The sequence below is a fragment of the Artemia sp. Qi Xiang Cuo genome, chromosome 2 (assembly GCF_049724085.1).
Source record: "Artemia sp. Qi Xiang Cuo chromosome 2, ASM4972408v1, whole genome shotgun sequence".
NCBI lineage: Eukaryota > Metazoa > Arthropoda > Branchiopoda > Anostraca > Artemiidae > Artemia > Artemia sp. Qi Xiang Cuo.
The window spans coordinates 10,775,122-10,795,825 of record NC_142795.1 but is presented as its reverse complement, the minus strand read 5'-3'; the positions used below and the strand labels follow the sequence as shown (position 1 = coordinate 10,795,825).

The 20,704-nt window shown below is 32.9% G+C and overlaps 1 protein-coding gene across 1 annotated transcript in view; it reads left to right on the top strand.

Moving 5' to 3' along the window:
- The window catches only part of S6kII (Ribosomal protein S6 kinase II), a 245,358-nt gene that overhangs the window by 100,626 nt on the left and 124,028 nt on the right, over positions 1–20,704 (top strand). Inside the window, exon 7 of the mRNA XM_089105528.1 lies at positions 15,430–15,536. Within this exon, the coding sequence (XP_088961654.1) occupies positions 15,430–15,536 (107 nt within the window). The remainder of the gene's footprint in view (positions 1–15,429; positions 15,537–20,704) is intronic.

Below are 20,704 nucleotides of genomic sequence, written 5' to 3'. Positions count from 1 at the left end.
CTTTCTATTTCTGAACGTCACTTAGGGTCTTAGATCTGAGCTCCTTAGGAAAAATCTTCAAGTATGTGACACTGAAGAAGGGTGAGTTAGAAGACATGATTGATTCGTGATGAAGATAAGTGAGTGGTTTCAATAACAAAGTAAAACTGCTACCAAAAATAGTTGAATATCGTCATCTGGAATTTCATCTTGGACTGAGGTTTATGGCAATCAAATCAGGATAATTGGATTATGAAATGAAATACTATCTTTGAGTAAGAAAAGGTGAAACCGTTGTATAAGTTAATTTAAAATTAATTGCCGTGTCGGAATATCGGGATTCAGTGTTTTAAAGACTGACCCCTCTGCCCTTAATCACAGTTTTGATGTCTCTTGTTCTGATAACTTTATATAATGCTAATAAAAATAATAGATTTTAAAAAAAGTAATAATAATTAATTTAATGATTTAAATAATCTAATGCTAATAATTTATAGTACTCACTTCCTCTGCTTCCTTATTTTAAAAGGCTAGGATGATTCTATTAAGATAGCCCATTACTTAAAACCAGAAAAAAATCCAATAAAGTCTCCGAATTGGACCAGAATTTACTCCAAGAAGAGTAGATTCCGGTTCTAGCTTGAAAGAGTTATATTTTTAAAGTAATGATGTGTATTACAGAATCTTTTGAGCTTTGTATGTAGATGAGAGTGGAGGTAGGAACCAAACATTTTCATTGACCCTAATTTGAGCTGTAGGTCGTTTCTGAAAGCTTCGTTCATGTACCCCGATAACGTTTCGAGTTAGAAAAAAGTTACTCTTATGTCCTTATACCTATTTTTTTCTTTATTAATAATTATTTGAGCTCCTGTTAGACCCCCGCCAAAGATCATTCGACGTGGGAGAGGGATGGCTACTGTGTAAAAAATCTTATGCCATTGTTAGGCCGGAAAGGGGCGTATTTATGTGTAATTTCCCGCCTTTATGAGAAAGAGTAGGAGGGGAGGTTGGTTGAAAAATGTTTTATTGGATGGATCATTGTCAGGGACAGAAATATCATTATTGCTCCTAACAATGAATTGAACTTGTCTCGTAGATGTTGCTGCGCCATCTATATAATTTTAGATTTTTATTATAGATGCCACGACTTTATAATTTCGGAGCTTAATAAAAGAGATTATGAGTAAATTCGTCAGGAAGTAGTCTATAAAATAAAAATGTAATTGGAGATGCAGTAAAATGGTCAAAGAGATAAAAAAAGTACTACAAATTAAAAGTAAAACTGTGCTTGTTATTTTCCACTCATTTAGAATTTGTTTCGTAGTATAACCATCCATACTTGTAATATAATTAATATAATAATATAATATAATTGTATTATATAAAATGTAATTATATAATATAATTAATGTATATTAATATAATATAATATATATATATATATATACATATATATATATATATATATATATATATATATATATATATATATATATATATATATATATATATATATATATATATATATATATATATATATATATATATATATATATATATATATATATATATATATATATATATTATTATGTATATTATTATATTATATAAATAATATATTATATAATATGATTAATATAATGTAATAAGCTCTGTAAATCAGACAAAAAATAGTATGGTGTTCTGCTAGATTCTTTGTTTAATGTGAATGCTCTCATGGAAAATGTAATAAAATCGGCCAATTAAGGCCAAAATATCGTGAAGTGTCTAGCTGGTAAAGACTGGGGTGCAGATAGAAATATCTTGAAGCTATTCTACATTTAAGCTGTTAGACCTAAAATGGAATTATAATTTCCAGTTCTGATGGATATTTTTATGAAAAGCCTCAAAAAACTTGGAAGTTGTGCAAAATTAAACTCTAAAAATAATTCCCGGCGCTATGAAATCTACTTCTATTCCTGCAACACAAATAAGAGACTGGAATTATTTCAATCTAGTCTAGAACCAATCCTTTAGCTCTATATTAAATTTTAATGAAAATTAAAGTTCCTGATCATCCTGATAATCCAAAACAACAATTCGTTGAAATATGTAAAACTTATCTAGAAAAGACAAGAAACTGTAAAACAGGCCCCCTATGTTACCAAGACTGATACATATGACTGAGGACTCTTGACTCAATTTAACCTTTCTTAATAAACAAAAGATAGTCCCAGATCAGCAAGCTACAAATTTGAAATTGTGTTAGAGACCTAACCTAAATGTAGCGTGTCTTGTGGTGGTGCAGTGGATTTGATCTCAGCTTTGTAATACGCAACCCAACGTTCGAACCCAGCTGCAGCAACCCTCTACAGGGCCGACGCAAGGACCTTGGTAGTCAAGAAGCGTCATTAATCTGGGGTAGAGGATTTTTTTTTTCTTTTTTAAAATAAAAAACAAAGAAAGGAGTTTTTTTCAAATGTAGCTATTTGTTAATGTATTTTTTTAGTTTCACATCTTTTCTTTTAATTATATCGTTTCAGTCGTGCTATCACCATTACTTTTCAAACTGCTTTCTGCACTTACACACAATGGCTCACCATATACACTAACCCTTAAATTTGTGCAGCTAAAACTAAACAGATTTTATTTTGGGGCATTTTGCAAATATTCATCCATATCCAACATTTGCCCCTTTGTTCTGTTGGTGCGTAGCCGGTAACGCTACAATTTTTGGCATAGAAATAGGGATAGAGCCATCCTCCTTACAACCATGGTTCAACCTCGAACCCCGAACAGTTGTGATTTCTGTAAATGCTTCCGACGTTCCCATGGATATTCAGAAAAGTCTATACTTATCATGTAGTTTACATGTTTTCATTCCCCCCGCCCCCGAAAAAAAAGAAAAATGAATTCCTCCTTAAACGAAATTCCGCTTATGGGGCTGATGAAGCCCTGTAAACATTTTTTAGTTTGTTCTGTTATAATATACACTTAATTCTATGTTCAGTTTCAATCAAAACTTTATCAGTAAAAAATAAACTTTTTAGTAAGGTCTGGGTAGGCGCGCAGGCAAAGGTCACTCTGAAATCTTATCAACTTTTTTCTATTTTTTTAAATGTGTTTTTTAATGCAGTTTGCCCATTAATTGCTCTTTTTTAATTTGTGCCCCTTTCTAGCTACCCAAAATGTGCATGCCTGGTAAACTTGGATTTGTGTGCCTTGAATTGCCATAATTGCTGCACAAAGCCTTGAATTGCCAAACCAAAGATATTACTTTTGAATGCTTGCTTCGTGGTCACCCAAATCATTATAGGGTTAATAATAAATAATTAATTATTAGAAAGAGAAAGAGTTTTAATATATTGAACTAAGGGCCACAGATAAATTTTTCTGAGTGAATTGGCGGACTTTAAACAATTTTTTAACGGGGTGAAGATCCCCGAAACAGGTTAAAGCTGTATTTTGTTCTTATATTGCAAAGTTGGTCTATGAGGGACTTAGTTCCCCTTCTTCTGCCTCCAGAGGGAGTATGGGTTGTCCCTCCACAATATTGGTGTAAAAGAAGTCATCACCAGGAAAAAGTAAAGCATAGTTTGCTATAAATGTGCTGAAAAAGGAGGAGATTTGATAAGATTCAAACTTTAGGAAACAGGAAAAAATACTATTTTGCTTTTAAAATAGTTAATGTGGAACGAAATTGAAATTTATATTATGAGTTAGCACAAAACTTAAATAAGTTGTTAAAGTAGAGCAAGTAAGACCGCATATTCATAACCTATATAACCGGTATATTCATGAATATATTACTTTCCCAGCGAAACATCCACGCAATTAAACATGGCCACATCCCCTCCCCTCTTCGAATAAGATGAGCTGGTGCAGAAGTTTACCTAAGGTTATATCCCTCCGAAGCATTTACCATTAGTAGGCCTTGAACTCAGAACATGTTGTTTGAAGATATTAGCCACATAGTTAGTAGTATCTATTCACAAAAATTGAGGGGAGAAATAGATATAAATACCAATGAAATGAAAATCCCAAAAAAGACATTTTTCAATGAAAGTAACTCTCAAAAAAGTAATTATAAAATTGAGAGGTGACATATACTCCCTAGGGTATATGTATACCCTCAGGGTGTACATTGTTGCTCGCAGTTGACGATGATCTCTTATCAAGAGTCGACGTCCTGACGGTTTGCCCGCAATATAGGATTGCCTCTTATTCTTAATCACTTACCTTTATTTACTTAAGTGATGTGATAATTATTGTTTTCCTTTTTCACTATGAATGTCCAGCTGTCCCTTTTTGCGAAGTTTAAATTTAAGTTTTTTAGCTTTTAACGCGTAGAAACACATTTAACCATAGGATTGTAGTCAGAAAAAAAAAAATGAATAACACTAAATCACAGTGTTTCCGCTTAACCCGAGAAGCAGCCAATTTCAGACCATTGATATCTGACATAGCTAAAAGAGTCCCAAAACGAGGCCTAAAGCATAGGACGCCATGACAGTGCCTATAGCCTTCCTCGGAGAACGGAATTTGTATGAAACTTTCAATTATGTTATTCACCTAAAGCGTAGGGCCCCAAGGACAGTATGTATGACCTCTGCAGGGAACAGAATTTTTAAACAACTTTCAGTGATGTTATCAACTTTCAGTGATGTTGTGATGTTTTGTAGCCTATAGGGCACAGTCCGATTCTATATACTACCACTGCTATCATTATGTACATTTGATTTACATTATATACAGTTTGAACGATGCTTGAGCAGCAATGAGCTATGTCACATTGTGGTCACACTAACATTATATAACCATTATTTACACATTGTATATTAATATTAACATCATGCACATTATGCACAACTTTAACGAGGCTTGAAAAGCAGTGAGTCAAACAAACACTAGCATTTGGATGAAAAAGATCTCATTTCACAAAAACTGCGGTTGAGATACGACGGTATGAAATTCGGCGCAGGTGGAATTGAAATCTATAGGAACACAGAAATAAATCTAGGATTATATTTTAGGAGGGGTCCATCCCAGTTCGGATTGGGGAGTTGGTCAACTAGTTATGCTCAACCAATATCCAAGAGGTGTCAAAGAATTTAAATTAGAAAAAATGAAAAATAACTAACTTCAACCCCCCCACTCCCTCCCCCCCAAGATTTTTAAAAATATTTTTTTTTATCTTTATCAACTGTTAAATTGAAAAAAAATCCTCCCCCTCTCCTTTAGATTTTCGTGAATTAGCCCTCTTGACCTTGGGTCATTCTAGATCCTCGGGCGTAAGCTTGCGCATCAACGTTCTAGCTCACTAGACAGCTGTGAAGTTTTGTGAATATGAAGTAAAAAATTTCTTTACGCTTTTCTACAATGCTTCGATAGAGTTTCTTTAGTGATAAAAAAAACACTTTTGTAAAAGTTTATTTGTAATTAATAATTATCAAACCCTTGTTACAATGTTGAAAACACATAATTGGCATTCTTTTTAGTATTCAAGGAAGTCTTTTTGCTAACTATTTAGGAAGACTTCACAAATTCTCTTTGAATCAAAATGCCAATTAGAATTTACATGGTCACTTGTTAGTTTTTGTCTGAAAAAATTTGCTCCTGTGAGGGCATCAACTAATTGTTTGTCCTTTTTATTTATGTCTTTTTATCTTCTGGCGAAGACGCTCCTTTAATATGTGGTCGAAATATCCTTTTGTTGGGTTTTGTTGACTTGTCCATTGTTATGGGAAGTCTTGTTCCAGAAAATATCCTTTTCTCATATATATGACGGATAAGGCAGTGACGTTTTTATCAAAATGTTTCAAATTATTAGTTCTGTTAGATAGCTTTTGTTCCGGATAAGCTGTTCTAGGTGTTATATATTTAATAGTTTGTTTAAAAAAGATTATATAATTCGTTTATTAGATAACTAGTTCAATGGAATATATGAAGAGTTAATTCCTATAATAATAGATAGATGCACACAAGTCAAACCCTTAGGAACTGGGAAGATCATATAGTTTTTGCTAGCATGGGGGACGGGGGGGGGGTTCAAAAGACTGAACTATATTGTTTCACAAACACAATTTTTTTCTGATTAGGTGGGGGGGGTGACTATAGTGTCACATTCTGGGGGGATTTCCTTCTCCTCTGTGCAGGCAACAATAGAAGGTTCTGTTACTATTTTCGTCTATTAATGTAATATAATATTTGCTCTGTATTTTATTGCTAAGATGGGAACATTTGGTGATGAAGATGACATTCTAAATACTTGACTTGGTCGTCTGAAATCAAAACAGATTAGGTTTATTTTTTTGTAATTTTTAGCGATCAAGAGGAAGTGGAACAATATGCATTCTACTATTTTAATGTCTAAACGAATGTCACGTATTTGATATTTATAATTAAAAATAGAAAAAAATAACTAGTCTATATATTTCATTCAAATCATATTATATAATTTTAAAAATGTAAGAAAGTAATTACAAAACACCAACAAGTAAGATGCTTTGTATGTAAAGCTAAATAAGGATAGTCTGTCCAGCTACAGGACATAGTTGTTCAGTATTACCCAAGTCTATTACTTGAAGTTCTTGGGACAGTGAACTGTGGTGACGCTTTCTAATTAAGTCAAATTTGGAATTTAGAAAAAAAAAACCATTAAGACGTAAATACAAAGTTTCAAAATACCACTTTTTATTAAGGTAAGGACACATATCCTAGAATGTGTAAGCTTGAAAGGAACTTGCTCAATAACCAATTTCCTGGCTAAGTACGTCAACGAGCTGGTTGGATGCGGTTGGTTTTTATATATATACTCAAATTTTGAGACTGGGAAGACACTCTTTGACTGCAGGGCGAACCTCTGCCCGTTTGTTATCTTATTAGAAATACCTTTTAATATTGTCGGATTATTGTAAGTGTCCAAGTATCTTATTGCATTATATCTTATTGTAGATTTCTTATGCTTGTCGTCTTCCTGGGACCACCGGTCCCAGCGGAATATATATATATTATCAAACCCTGTACTGGTGTATGTTAGCTGAATAAAAGTATTGTATTATAGCCAACCTCTCTACAATCTAAATTTAGTGCCTCGAATATTCCCAGCTGGTACGCCTCATTAGCATTTCATAGCCTAAGGCACGCTAACAAAGTTTATTTACCTTAGGACCACAAATATCTCCCCAACAGGCACAAGTATCTCCCCAACAGGCAACAACTACAACCTCACCCTAATACCTTAAAACCACTTTACCACAGAACATGAAATCTCTTATTTTGACTTGCAAAGACCTACATCCTCCATACATTCGGTTATGCAGTTTTTCGTGGCAGTGGACGCCAGATTTAAAAAGAAGAGACATGAGTTAAAATCAGCAAAAACGAATGACACCCAACCGTTTCGGGAAGGTGTAGTTTTCCTTTGAATAGGGTACTCATGTTTAGGAACAATAGATTGTTAATGTTTGAATTTTTACGGACGAAAGCCGTTGTCACTTTTTAATCAACTAATTTTGCTGATTTATTTTCATGGTCCAGCGTGACAACACTGACGAAAATGTGGAATTGCCCTAAAAACTTGATAATTTTGAAATAACCAAAAGAAAAATCTTAGAAAATCACGGCTCTTAGGTATGAACAACCCAGAATTGGTCCAAAAGGCAAAAATGTTTTGTTTGAAGTCCTTGAAACTTGTGCATTCCAAAGTATTGTCTAGTTATAGCTAAAATTTGATATTTTTAAATGCATTCATGAACTCACTCCTAACGGGATTCTCAGATCAAAATTTAAGAATTCTTGCGTTTACGGTTTTACATAGGTAAGCTTTCACAGCTAACTACTTTCGCTCTAGGACGATATAAGCAAATACCCGATGAGAATTCTTTTCTTCCTTTTTTTTATTTTATTCAAAGCAGGAGAAAGCCATAGGCTTGTCGCAATAAAAAAAAAACTTTTAAAAACTATTTTCATCATTCGGCAAAGTTCCAAATGATTTAAAAAGTTCCAGTTGATTTAAAAAGTTCCCAATGACAGATGGTGATAATTCCATGACATCATCGGAACACAGAAAATGAAATCGGAATTCCATCAACAGAACACAGCAATCGAAAAAGTATTAAAAGCTCTTTGGTAAACTCACTCGTTATTCTATCGTTAGCTATTCTGGTAAGACTCCCATGCATTCTGGATTTGATTGTGTTTTTGTTGGTTTGCCTCTGTTTTATTGTAAAACACAGTATTCTCTTTAACAGATTTACTAATTTCTCTTAAAATCCTTCCAATTATACTTTCTTGTTCCCGCAAAGTTAAACTTTTTTTTAGCTCTTTCAAATTTCAGTTTTAATTTTATTCGTATTTTTCTCAAGTTCAGAAACGCTGCGTTTGACTATACGCCCCGTAATGATCTGTAAAATGGCCAGTCTGAGGGGGAAATGCAGGGCAAATTTTTGGTCTAAAAACTCTTTAATTTGTGAGGGGCCAATATATTCCGATTGTTATTTTGAATTCTATGTAGATGTCTCTAATTTGCTCGTTAGCATTGACGTCGAGAGCTGGGTGATATTAGTGGGATGCGAAGGTTCAGTATTGCCTGGGTCTATTGCTTGACACTCTCCCAGTATTGATTTCTTATTTTATATAAGGATTTTTTTTTAATGTTCTTAAATTAGGTTTAAGCGTTCTAACATATAAGTAAATTAATAAAATATAAATATAAGTAAATAATTTCTTAGACCATATTGCTTTTCCATTTTCAGAATTTAAGAGAGAAAAAACTGGTATAATTTAAATAAAACGGTAGAACAAAAAAAAAAAAAAAAGACAACAACAAACTTGAAATAATAAAAATTTATACAAATTTTATTATTTAAAGTTTGTTATTGTTTTTCTTTTGTTTGCTTTTTATTTCACTTTTTCATTTAATTTATACCCGTTTTTTCTATCTTAAATTCTCTAGAAGTAAATTAGTTTAAGAAGTTAACACAAAAAGCTTTAGAAACCAAAAAAGACTAGTATAAAATACGCCTTATCCTTTAAAAGTCAGGGAATGCACAAGTCCCCCTGGCGGGGGGGGGGGAGGGAGGTTTGAGATATTGGGAGCAACTTTGAAATATCAAATGGTATTACTAATAAAATGTAACTAACTTTGAATCGACATGGTAAGGAGTAGCTTTTTAAAATATAGATAAGTGTTTCGGGTGCTACCTAATAACCATTTCTGCTGATTTATTGTTTATTTCATAACTCACTTGAGTCCAAAACACACCCCACTCTAGAGGAGAATAGAGCTAGCATGGTGCCACCTAGTAAGTCGGTATAGCACCACCTAAGATCAACTGCTAGTTTTAAGGTAAAGTTTCCTGTGGCGTCAGTGACTGTATTTTATAGGTACATTCGCTCGCCTGTCTCTGTGAAGCTTTTATTTTGTGCCACTGTTTTTCTCGGGTTGATTAGACAAACACATGGGCACAGAGAACGCTCTGATCACCTGACGGAGGAAAGACTTAGGCATGAGTACATGAAAGAAAGATATACCAGGTTATACATATCTATCTGGGCTGGGGCCGACTCATTGAGGAGCATGATATTCTATCAAAGCAATCCCTCTTTCTTCAAGCTAACATCCAACAGATGTCTAAAAGCTAGCGATTAAACTGAGCAAAGTACTGGTGGCACATAGTATACGTGATGATTCACACGGTAGCACAAATTCATAAAAGCGTGGAGGGGGGGATTTTTTCGATTTTTTCAATGAAGATAGAAGAAAAAAAACGCATTTTTCAAAATCCTTTTCTCGATACTTTAAAAATTAAAATACCAAAGAAGTATTTTTAAATCTAGGGGGGGGGGCCTCTCCTTCGTCACCCCTAATTGGGTCTCTGGATTCACAATTAAATTTGTATGCAACTATTTTTTAGTCTATTAATTTTTTAGTATTTGGAATCATAATAGCTATTTACCTCATTTTTACTTTTGCTGTTTACTAGATCCTTGCGTTTTTGTTGTCTGCTTCAAACATTTAAATATGTAAACTCTGAATTACCTCTGCTTGTTCCATTATCCTTCTCCTTTCATCCTCCTCTCCACAAATCTTGTTCATGTCGATTCCATGAACAAATCATTGAAGAAGATATTTTTTCATTTCAAAAAGTCTATCGCGAGCTCCAAGAGAATTTATATTCTATGCCAACACCAAACAATTTTGCAATTTAGGGCGTTGACAATGATACTACGTTTATAAAATTCAACCAATAAATTGCGTGTTCGTAATAGAAAACAAAAATAAAACCAATATTTTGCAAACGATTACACCAAACAATTTTGAAAAAATAACACCAAAAAAATAACACCAAACAATTTTGCAATTTAGGGGGTTGACAATAATACTACGTTTATAAAATTCAACCAATAAATTGCGCGTTCGTAATAGAAAACAAAAATAAAACGAATATTGAAATATGTTAAAAAAATAACAAGTATTTGGGCATAGTTCAAAGTATTTTCTTTTGAGATTCCAGCCTTATATATACTGCTGAAAGTTTTTTAACAGAAATTTTGAAAATAAGTAATTCCGATGCAGAACTATTTGCCAAATAGTTTTAAATCATGTGAAAATAGGGAAAGCTGGCCAGTAGGCAAGACCGTGTCCAAGGGTGGTATGGAGTTTTACTCCCCCTTAGAAATTTTTTCGGCTCGTAGAAACGTAACAAGAATGAATATCATTAATTTTTGATGCGTTTTTTTAAAGTTCTGTTTCGTCCCCCCCCCGGAAATAAATACCTCCCGCCTCCCGAAGACAAATCCTGGATACGGCCCTGCTGGTAGGTATTGTAAAAAAAAGCTTGAAAGCTCAAAGTGAACAAGAAATGTACCATGCTTCAATAAACAATTTATTCTACTGTGCGTGTTTTTTTCCTGATAAACTATATTTATTTAATCTTGGAAGGCAATTTTAACGTCTGGAAATTGCAGAATTGTACTGACAATTTTGGGACTCAGTATCGAAGTTGATTAAAAACGAAAACAGTAGCTTTCTAGATGTAGGCTCACAACGGTGGGCAAAAGGACGTAAAAAAGTTGAAATTACATAAAATATTTCAAAACCATTCCATTACCTGTTATAAACTTCGTAATTCTTATGTACAGGCTGAAAGAACAAAAACAGCAGCTGCCTGGTCGATTTTGATTCACGTTTACTTTGATAAGAAGCAGTACACTTTTGGATCCCTTCAGCAATTTCTGGAATATTTTAACCCGTAAACAAATTAAAAGTTGGTTGTTGAGTGTCCTAAGAAATGATGAGTTTTAGTTACACTACTGGAGCGTCATCAAATGGAACTGATTCATTTTAATACGAACTCATGAATTAATACATAATTGTTTCTTTGCATAATTTCTACTCAAAACAAGTAATGAATGAGACCATGCTTTTTTGTGACTTTAGTTTTGTCGAATTTTATTCCAAAAGTTGTATTTAACACTATTGAAGTTGTACTTAACATTATATACATATATATATATATATATATATATATATATATATATATATATATATATATATATATATATATATATATATATATATATATATATATATATATATATATGATATATAGTACAACTTCAATAGTGTTATACAACTTTTGAATAAAATTCGACAAACTAAAGTCACAAAAAAGCATGTTCTCATTCATTACTTGTTTTGAGTAGAAATTATGCAAAGAAACAATTATGTATTAATTCATGTGTTCTATTAAAGAATCAGTTCCATTTGATGACGCTCCAGTGTGTAACTATATATATATATATATATATATATATCTATATATATATTTTTTTTAGATTTTTTTTTATTTTTTTTTTTTTTTTTTTTTATATTTTTAAATAATTTTTTATATATATATATATATATATATATATATATATATATATATATATATATATATATATATATATAATATATATATATATATATATATATATATATATATATATATATATATATATATATATATATATATATATATATATATATATATATATATATATATATATATATATATATATATATATATATATATATATATCTATATTTATATACATAGAGCTATATATATATATATATATGTATCTATGTATTTTCTCGAAAACGGCTCCATATTTTTGGAGCCGTTTGGGAAATTGGCATCTTTGGATATTCTCGCATAAAAAACGATCTAGACAGGCCAGAACTCTGAGAAAATTCGTTAAGATCCTTAGTTTTGGTTTTTGCAAATGACGTCATGTACAATGTCACTAAATCATTTTTGCAATATTTTCATGTCAAATCATTTTATGCTCCGAATTAAAATTTGAACAGTGGGATGGGGGATTCTCATGAGAAGGGTTAAAAGTAAAAAATAGGCATTTCCATGCCAATTTATTTCAGTATTTCCATGAGGTCCTTAGAACTAACTTTATGGGAACCTTTCCCCTATGCACATGCATCAGCAGAGTGGTATCATCTTTTTTTTCTTTTCTCATTAAAGATGAACTTTTGCTAGTGCGCGGGGAGGGGAGGGGTAGAAATTAAAAATTGCTTGAACTTGCCCTTGCTGAAGGATTAAATCTTTAAGAAAGAAAAGGAAATAAAATAAATAAGCACGCGCACCCCGATTTTTTTTTTGTCTGGTACATTATTACCATAGCTGATTTTTCTTTATTTTCATTTAATTATTTAACTGAAAAGTTTTCACTCTTTTAGCTCTCTGTCTTTTTTTGCCGTAGAAAGTGGAAAAGGGCATAAACTTTGTTTAATAAAAAAACTTTTTTTCTTTGTTTTTTTTAGAATATTTGTTTCTTAAGAAAAGGCAAAACAAAAAAAAAAAAAAAAATCACAAAGAAATAAGGAACTGCAAACTAGAATTTTAGATCTGCTCTTGTATAGCTATGTTGTGAATCTTTTTATGCTATATTCATGTATTCTCCTGCCAGCTTCTGTTGTACAAGATACTATTTTATAGAAAAAAGACAAAAAAGAAACCGAGGAATTGCTAATGCCTCCCAATTGCTCTTAATTTTCTTCAGCGAGAAAAAAAAAAAATGTTTATCCACTTTCCTTTCAATATGGCTTTCCTGATACCGTTTAAGAAAAGGTGTGAGAAAGCAAACAACTGGTGATAAAATTATTACCTAAAATGGGGAATACTTTGTATAATACTTTGTATTATACAAAGTACTTTGTATTTACAAAGTACTTTGTATGGGGAAATACTTTGTATTTCAAGATCTGCTTTGTATAGCTATGTTGTGAATCTTTTTATGCTATATTCATGTATTCTCCTGCCAGCTTCTGTTGTACAAGATACTATTTTATAGAAAAAAGACAAAAAAGAAACCGAGGAATTGCTAATGCCTCCCAATTGCTCTTAATTTTCTTCAGCGAGAAAAAAAAAATGTTTATCCACTTTCCTTTCAATATGGCTTTCCTTATACCGTTTAAGAAAAGGTGTGAGAAAGCAAACAACTGGTGATAAAATTATTACCTAAAATGGGGAATACTTTGTAAAATCTTGATGGTAAATATGTTTCCACGTTCTCCTTCAAATTTAAAGAAGAATAGCGTCCCCAACTCCCACCCATGGGAGACAAGCTCGGTGCCAAAACTGGGTGGAGCGATAGTGTACAACGTTTTTTTTTTTATTAATTCACGAATTATAAACGATTTTTCTCCGGATTTGCTTTCTAGTAACAAACGCGATTTCAGAATTATCAGTGGAATAGCCAGTTTATAAAACTGGATTGTTGAATCACAAACTGTTGAATCACAAAAAGACAAAAAACAACAAAACAAATAAGAAAGTGATCATTTTCTTCGAAAAAGTATAGAATTTTGCATAGATAGGGTTTCAAAATCTTCAAAAAATAGTTATTCTATATGCTTATTTTGATGGCATAATTTTCATCGAGGTCACGCCCCTTTTTGATGTTTTTTTTCTTTTTTTCTCCTGTTTTCCGAGGATTATAACCATCATAAAAAGACCGATTCTTTTGATGTAAAGATTGTTAACGAAACTCCTCTATTTAAAGTTTTCGTTACTATTAGCACGATTTCTGCTTAACAAAGAAGTTAAATATGGAAAATAAAAAATAATTTTTAAATTCACGAATAAGAAGATTATTGTTAACATTTGTTTTAAAAATCCCCAAAGGCATTGACGTTTAAAAATTTTCATATTGCAAATCAACGCGTATTATATACGAGTATGCTATTCAGCGTCAACTGAAACATGCTTTGATGCTTTGTAAATGCTAAGCGGCTAAGCAATACAAAAAAAGAAATGGTTTGCAGTGAAATTGACTCTGTTGCTATGTCTAAAGACAGATCAGAGCCATCTCAGTCTTTTGGTTATATTTGCCCCAGCAGAGGTGACTCCTTAATGATTTTGTCAAACACCTATATTTTTTCGAAGTGTAAGGATTCAATTGTTTTCTATCCTTATGTGACTTACGGTTAAGAACATATCTTACACAAATTCTGCAATGTCTTAAGAAATAAGGGGACAAATCTTCGTTAATTTCCCCCTTAAATTGGACAAAAGTTTGTACTATCATTGACTTTTTTTCACCTCCTTATATCTTCTATGTGCCCAGGGTTAGACAATAATTATATCTAATACTATTAACGTACTTTTTGGTACTTCTATGATATATCCCCTTCCTAATATTTTTCTTATATGTTTCTCTGACGCTCAATCCTAATGAAATATACCAAAGTACGATAAAAATATAATACATTAGAAACAAATTTGGGCTATACATTTGCTGATTAAGGGTGTGGGTGGGGGGGTAAAGTATAGTGGGTCTGTATGCCTAATGTGTTAGGTACAATTATTGTGCATAATATGAAGTAACACTTGTTTTCTAACTTCACACTGTCCAAATACTTTACCCCCACCCCTCCCTAATGTAAAAATATATAGTCCAAACTATATATTTTCCATCTATTCTGTCACTTCTCTTTGTCTTGTCTTAAGCTAAGCTCGAAGGAACTAACAAAAAAAAACGGATTCTACAATGCGTCAATGAATGAACAACTTGAGTGGTAGGGGGTTTATGAGACAAGTACCTACTTTTTTAACATAAAGCAGAAACAGGTGTTGGATTCATAAGGAGATTCGTTTTATTTTCTAAAGAATGTACCGAACCCCTCTTTTGCATCTGTTTTAATGGCTGGTGAAACTCTTTCGCCACTATAACTTGTTGCTGAGAAAGAACAGAAAAAAAAAGCCTTGCTTAATTAATTTCTCACCATCACTCTTAATTTTCTCTAGAAAGGGAAAAAGATTTTTATCCGTTTTTTCTGTTGATATTACTTTCCTGGTACCGTTTAAAGAAAGGTCTGAGAAAGCAAACAACTGCTTGATAGAAATATTGCTCAAAGTGGCAAGGTACTTGCAAAATGTGGATGGTAAATATTTCTCCTCATTTTAGATCCTATTTACAGAAGAGGATGTCAAGTTTTACCTCGCTGAACTTGCTTTGGCTCTTGGCCACCTTCATTCTCTTGGCATAATTTATAGAGACCTCAAACCTGAAAAGTAAGTGATTTATAGGGGACTTTGTTACTCGACGCCTACTGGTGGAAATTTATTGTAATCTCTTAAGGTAGGCTCTGACAGGAGTAAAAAATCCTGTTTTCATTGTTTAATTTCGTGCTGTTAGATGAAAAAAATGCAATTATATGGGTGAAAATTCACTTCTTGCTTCTGCTTCAGGTCAAAGTTGGAACTTTCGCTTGCCCAGCTTCAAATATATCTTTAAATCTAAAAAAAAAAAAAAATATGTTTTTATTTGTTAAAAATATATAAGAGTTTCCTGTTCATGAACTCATAAATATGTATATTCTTCTTATGAGAAGTATTCGAAGGAGTGACACGCGGCCGTTTTTAATTGAAAAAACTTAGAGCCACCTATGTAAGAACGTGTTTCGATTTTGGACGGCTGAGGTATGAGCCAGTGCCACCTTTAAGGGCGGTAGGAGAGATCTAATACCACACGAGCTTCAATTTTTGTAAGAACTTGTGTGGAGGTCCTTTCAAGTACTTGTGGGGCAAGACTCTATTTATTATATAATATAATTTAAATAGCAGGCAAAGGAAAAGGATTGGGAACAAGATTTACATGCCCCTCAGTACTATAGCCTCTAATTTCCGCTAAATACCACCATTTTATCTCTACACTTTTAAATGGTTAAGTTATTGTTTAATATAACATTACTAATAATGTAGCGCCTACTTCGGAAGAAATTACTGTAAGTCTTATCATTTCCTTAAATGTGGTTTTGTTGCTTTTACCAATGCTGAAAATGTTCGCTCTCTTGTTCAGAATATGGTCACGTTGAATATACGATCATTTACCATAGTCTGTTTTCTGAATACTTATCCAAGCTTTAACTATTTTATCATTGAATGGAAATAGTTTGAAAATACCAAGATCAGTGAAAATTGAATCGGATTGTTTCAATTTATGAAGTGAAAACTTAAATAAGCATATATATGATAAAAAATTTGGAAAAATTTGGCATTCAAATTTTAATGAAAGCGACCTCTACATGCAGTTGATTAGTTTTATTGCAGTTGATTGATTTATTGGTAATAGCTGGTGCGAAAGAAAGAAGAAAAACATGGGAGACAAATTAGTAAAAAATAAGCTAATAAACTCATGGTATACCAACCAGCTCAATAATATTTAGCTTTCCTTTCAAGATCTAATTGTCTGTGAGAACCAACAGATTCTTATTGTTTGAATTTTCGTGGTCAAATTTAACGAATTAGCTATGCTTTTTTCTTCCCATTAACTTTATTAACTTCTGTTCTAATTTGCTTCTTTGTTCCAAACTAACTTTGGTCTTCAAGAGAGATCCGAATTCTAATGTAGATTAATATTTCATGATCGTTTCGACCCGGTCGTTGTTTTTTATGCTTCGTAGGGATGAGATGAGATAAAATGAGATGAGATGGGTTTTATTTTCAAGTAATAATTACATCATACTTAACTGGCACTTACCACATTTCTTAAATAACATTATCAACCAAACGTAGAAAATGGTAAGAATGTGTGACGTTTTATTAAGCCACTATTGTGGCCTGAGCAGCGTCACACAATATTTCTTCATAAACTAAACTCATTCACTCTTCCTACTCTTTTCATACCCTTCAATACTATTTAACTCTCCCGAATAAAAAAGAAAGAAAAAAGAAACAACAACAAACAAGAATATTCGATTCCCACCCAACAAAAACTTTTTAAATCTAATTTTAAACTAAAACTGGTTTTCTGAGGGGGATTTGAAACTGGAATCATCTTCATCAGAGTATTAAAAATATTGGTACTTCCGTGTTATAACGACCACACTCAAGACGTTTGATCTGTCGAAAACTGTTATTTTCTGTCTGGATCCGGAGATAATCAGCTTAGCCTAAGTGAAATAAACTACTATGCAGGTATATATTAATTAAATATTTAATATATAGAGGTGATTAGGTTAGACTAGGTATTTAATATAATGCGTTCTGAGCGGCTTGCTTTCCATAATTCTTTGCTGTAGTTTCAATAATTTTGTTACTAAACTATTATATTCTCATCATATTTTGGTATACTTCATTAAAAAGAAAAAAAGGTAAAGGATGCGGCACTAGACCCTTAAGATCCAAACCGGCGGTGCTGATCTCCGTTTCGTGGCCCTTCAGCCAGGAAGTGCAATGGGGGGCTGGGGGCCAGCCAACCTATGCTTTCGCAAACCCTTCCTGTACGCAAACCCTATACTTCATTAGGAATAACATAACTTCACATCTTTGGTGTGGTCACTGTGGGATGTAAGTACCAAAATATTAGTAATAATTCTTTGTTGAAGAGATCAATTAAAGAAATCCTTTTAAAGTATGACTTTTAGTTGTTGTTTTTTTTTTGGGGGGGGGGGGGTGTAAAGTAATATTGTAATAAATTATTCTCGTCTCTTGGGGTATGATTATAATAGTAAAGTTGAAATTGTTTTGTTGTAAGGTTTGTGGTGCCAATTAGGATGTGCGATTTATATTAGTTGTTTTATTGTTTATTTAGTCCTGTATTACATTTTGGTGTATTATTGCCATCCCCCCGGCCAAGTTTCTCCTTTTCGGTGTGGCTTTTAATACTGATGGGTTTTTCTTTTGTACAATAAATATATCTTTCTCTCTCTTTCAATAAAATTAAAATTAAACTTTCTTTGAATTTCCCTAGTTCTGCTTGTTAATGGCGAATTGCCTTTGTTGTTAGAAGTTCGTAATTCTTGAATTAAACCTATGTGTGCTCAAATTTTTTTCCTCGCCTGTCAGTTTTGCGCGCTCTTTCCCCCGACTTCATATATACTAGGCAGGCGTCCTGCTACTGGGTTATTATAAAATTTTCGGAAACCATGGCACCCAGTCAAGTATTTCCTTTACCTTCAGTGTAGACTCCCCATAACAACTTTCTGTTGATTAGCCGCTCACACTTAAGGGAATGTACATATAAGGGACGCCTCTTGCGTAGAAGCGTATGTTCTGGCAAAATACGTTGTTGATCGAGAATCTGTTCTTGAATTCAATAAAGCATCAATAGCCGAAATTTTCAAAATTGCTTTCAAAATTTTCGAAATTCTCGAAATTTCAAAATTTAAAATTGCTAGAAAACCCCTTTTATTAGGGCCGAAGGCAGACAGTTATAACTACCAAATTTGCGGAGCTGTGTCCTGATATAGGGTCCCTTGTAGCCAAAAATAAGTTTCGTTTACTAAAATCCCTTAAATGTTTCTCATCAAGTACTTCATAACATTTCTTCTGCTGTTTCTCTGTATTTCAAGCTCTTTATTTAATTTTAAATTTAAGCCAAACTTTGGGAAATGGAAACTTTCAATGTTTGTTTTGAAGCGTTACTTGGCTTCATCCGGTTTCTTTGTTGCAACTGAACTTTGCTTAAACTTGCATCTTCGACTTTCAAAGTTTGTGACGTAGGAAGCCATTCCCCTGTGTATCCGGGAGGGGGGAGGACCATGAACAAAAATGGGATTAGAGTGAAGAAATTCCCTCCGGAGACTTGAATGGTGAATTACAAAAACTTTCTTTCCATATTACAAATAGAAGGGATTCTAGGGATGGGCTAATGGGGACTTTTAGTCTCCTTTTCTTCCCTTGAAATTTTAAATGATGAAATCAAATATGTAGTCTCCTTTGTGACGGTAGTAATTATATCAAATCCTTTCTTTCAACCTTCCAGTAAATAGACTACTTCAATTGAAAGTTTTGTACTTTTTCTGTGTTCTTTTTTCTGTTAATTTGAAAGAAATGGATTTAGAAGGAAAAAGCAGGGTGTAAGACAGTCTTTTTCAAATAGAAAAGGATTTGTTTGATGTTTTCTATAGGGATTAATTAAAAAAGCTTCTTCCACGTTAATTTTATTTATTTATTTTTTTTTTTTATTGACAATGTCTTTCTCTAATCTTTTCGTTTATTTTTCCATAAGAATCCATAGTTTGGCTTACTATATGCATTTTGTTTAACAACAAAAACACGTGCTTAAAATTCAATATCCAGTCAGGGGTGTAGCTAGGAGAGGGGGGAGGTGTCGTTAGGTGGAGGGGGATGTTTGGAAAATTTACCTGTTTATTTTGGAAATTTAGCTTATGTGTCCGCATTTGTCGGTATACTGAACACTTTTGTCGACACATTCTTTAAATCACTCCTCGTAAATCAAAAGCCTAGCCGCACCCCTGTATCAAGTGGGCCTAGCACGGATTACGTTAGTAAGACACCATATCTTATGAATGTAAAGTAAAGTTTCCATATTAATATGTGAATGATTGAAATGCAAATTCCCACCATTAACATTTGAGTTTCGAATAATCACTTTAAATAAATATCTTACACTTCTTTCAATCAGATTTTCACGTATTTGTGTTTATGTGACTAAGCCGGCTTAAAATAGTTTTACTGTCCAGACAAGAACTTCATTTGGTTTAATTTTTTTCAAATCTTTTTAAACAAAGCGTTTCTGGGTTACGACATACGAGTATGAACACAGGCAGAGAATGCAGGGTTTAAACTTTTGGTTTTTCCGAAGGGGAATTTATCGGCAAATTCTATAGGTATTGCATATCGATCACGATACCGATATATCGGTATTGGTATTTGACCCTAAAAATCCATACCAGTCGGGCCCTACTGAACATACATAGTATTGATTATTTAGATTTATACCTCCTCAAGTTGACCTAAAAATAAAACTCAATACCATTCCCAAAACATTGTATCTATGTTCTTTGAAACCTGAAAACACTTACATTCTTTTGATTTAGTTAAAATGTTGGTGCAGAAGTAGCAATAGTAGTAGCCCTGAAAGCTTCAACTTTATATCCTCAGTCGTTCTTGGGATATTGCTGAGACGTCTTACTGGCAACCAGCATACACAAAGGATCTTTTGATTTAGTTTTAAAGGATAATGGGCTAAATTGCGTGACTGTTGGGGGTTGACATAACCAGTATCCCTAGAGACAGAGATAGTGGACCGTCCAACTATGCTGACAAAACGGCTATCTCAAAATGTGTATTGGATGTGCTTGAAGAATTAATGGGCTTTGGAGGAGAGCTGCTTGCCCACTAATCACCTTTGGCTCTTAAAAAGGGCACTAAAACTTTAATCAAATGAGCTTCTTTAACATTCACTATGATATTGCTATACATGATAGTGCTGC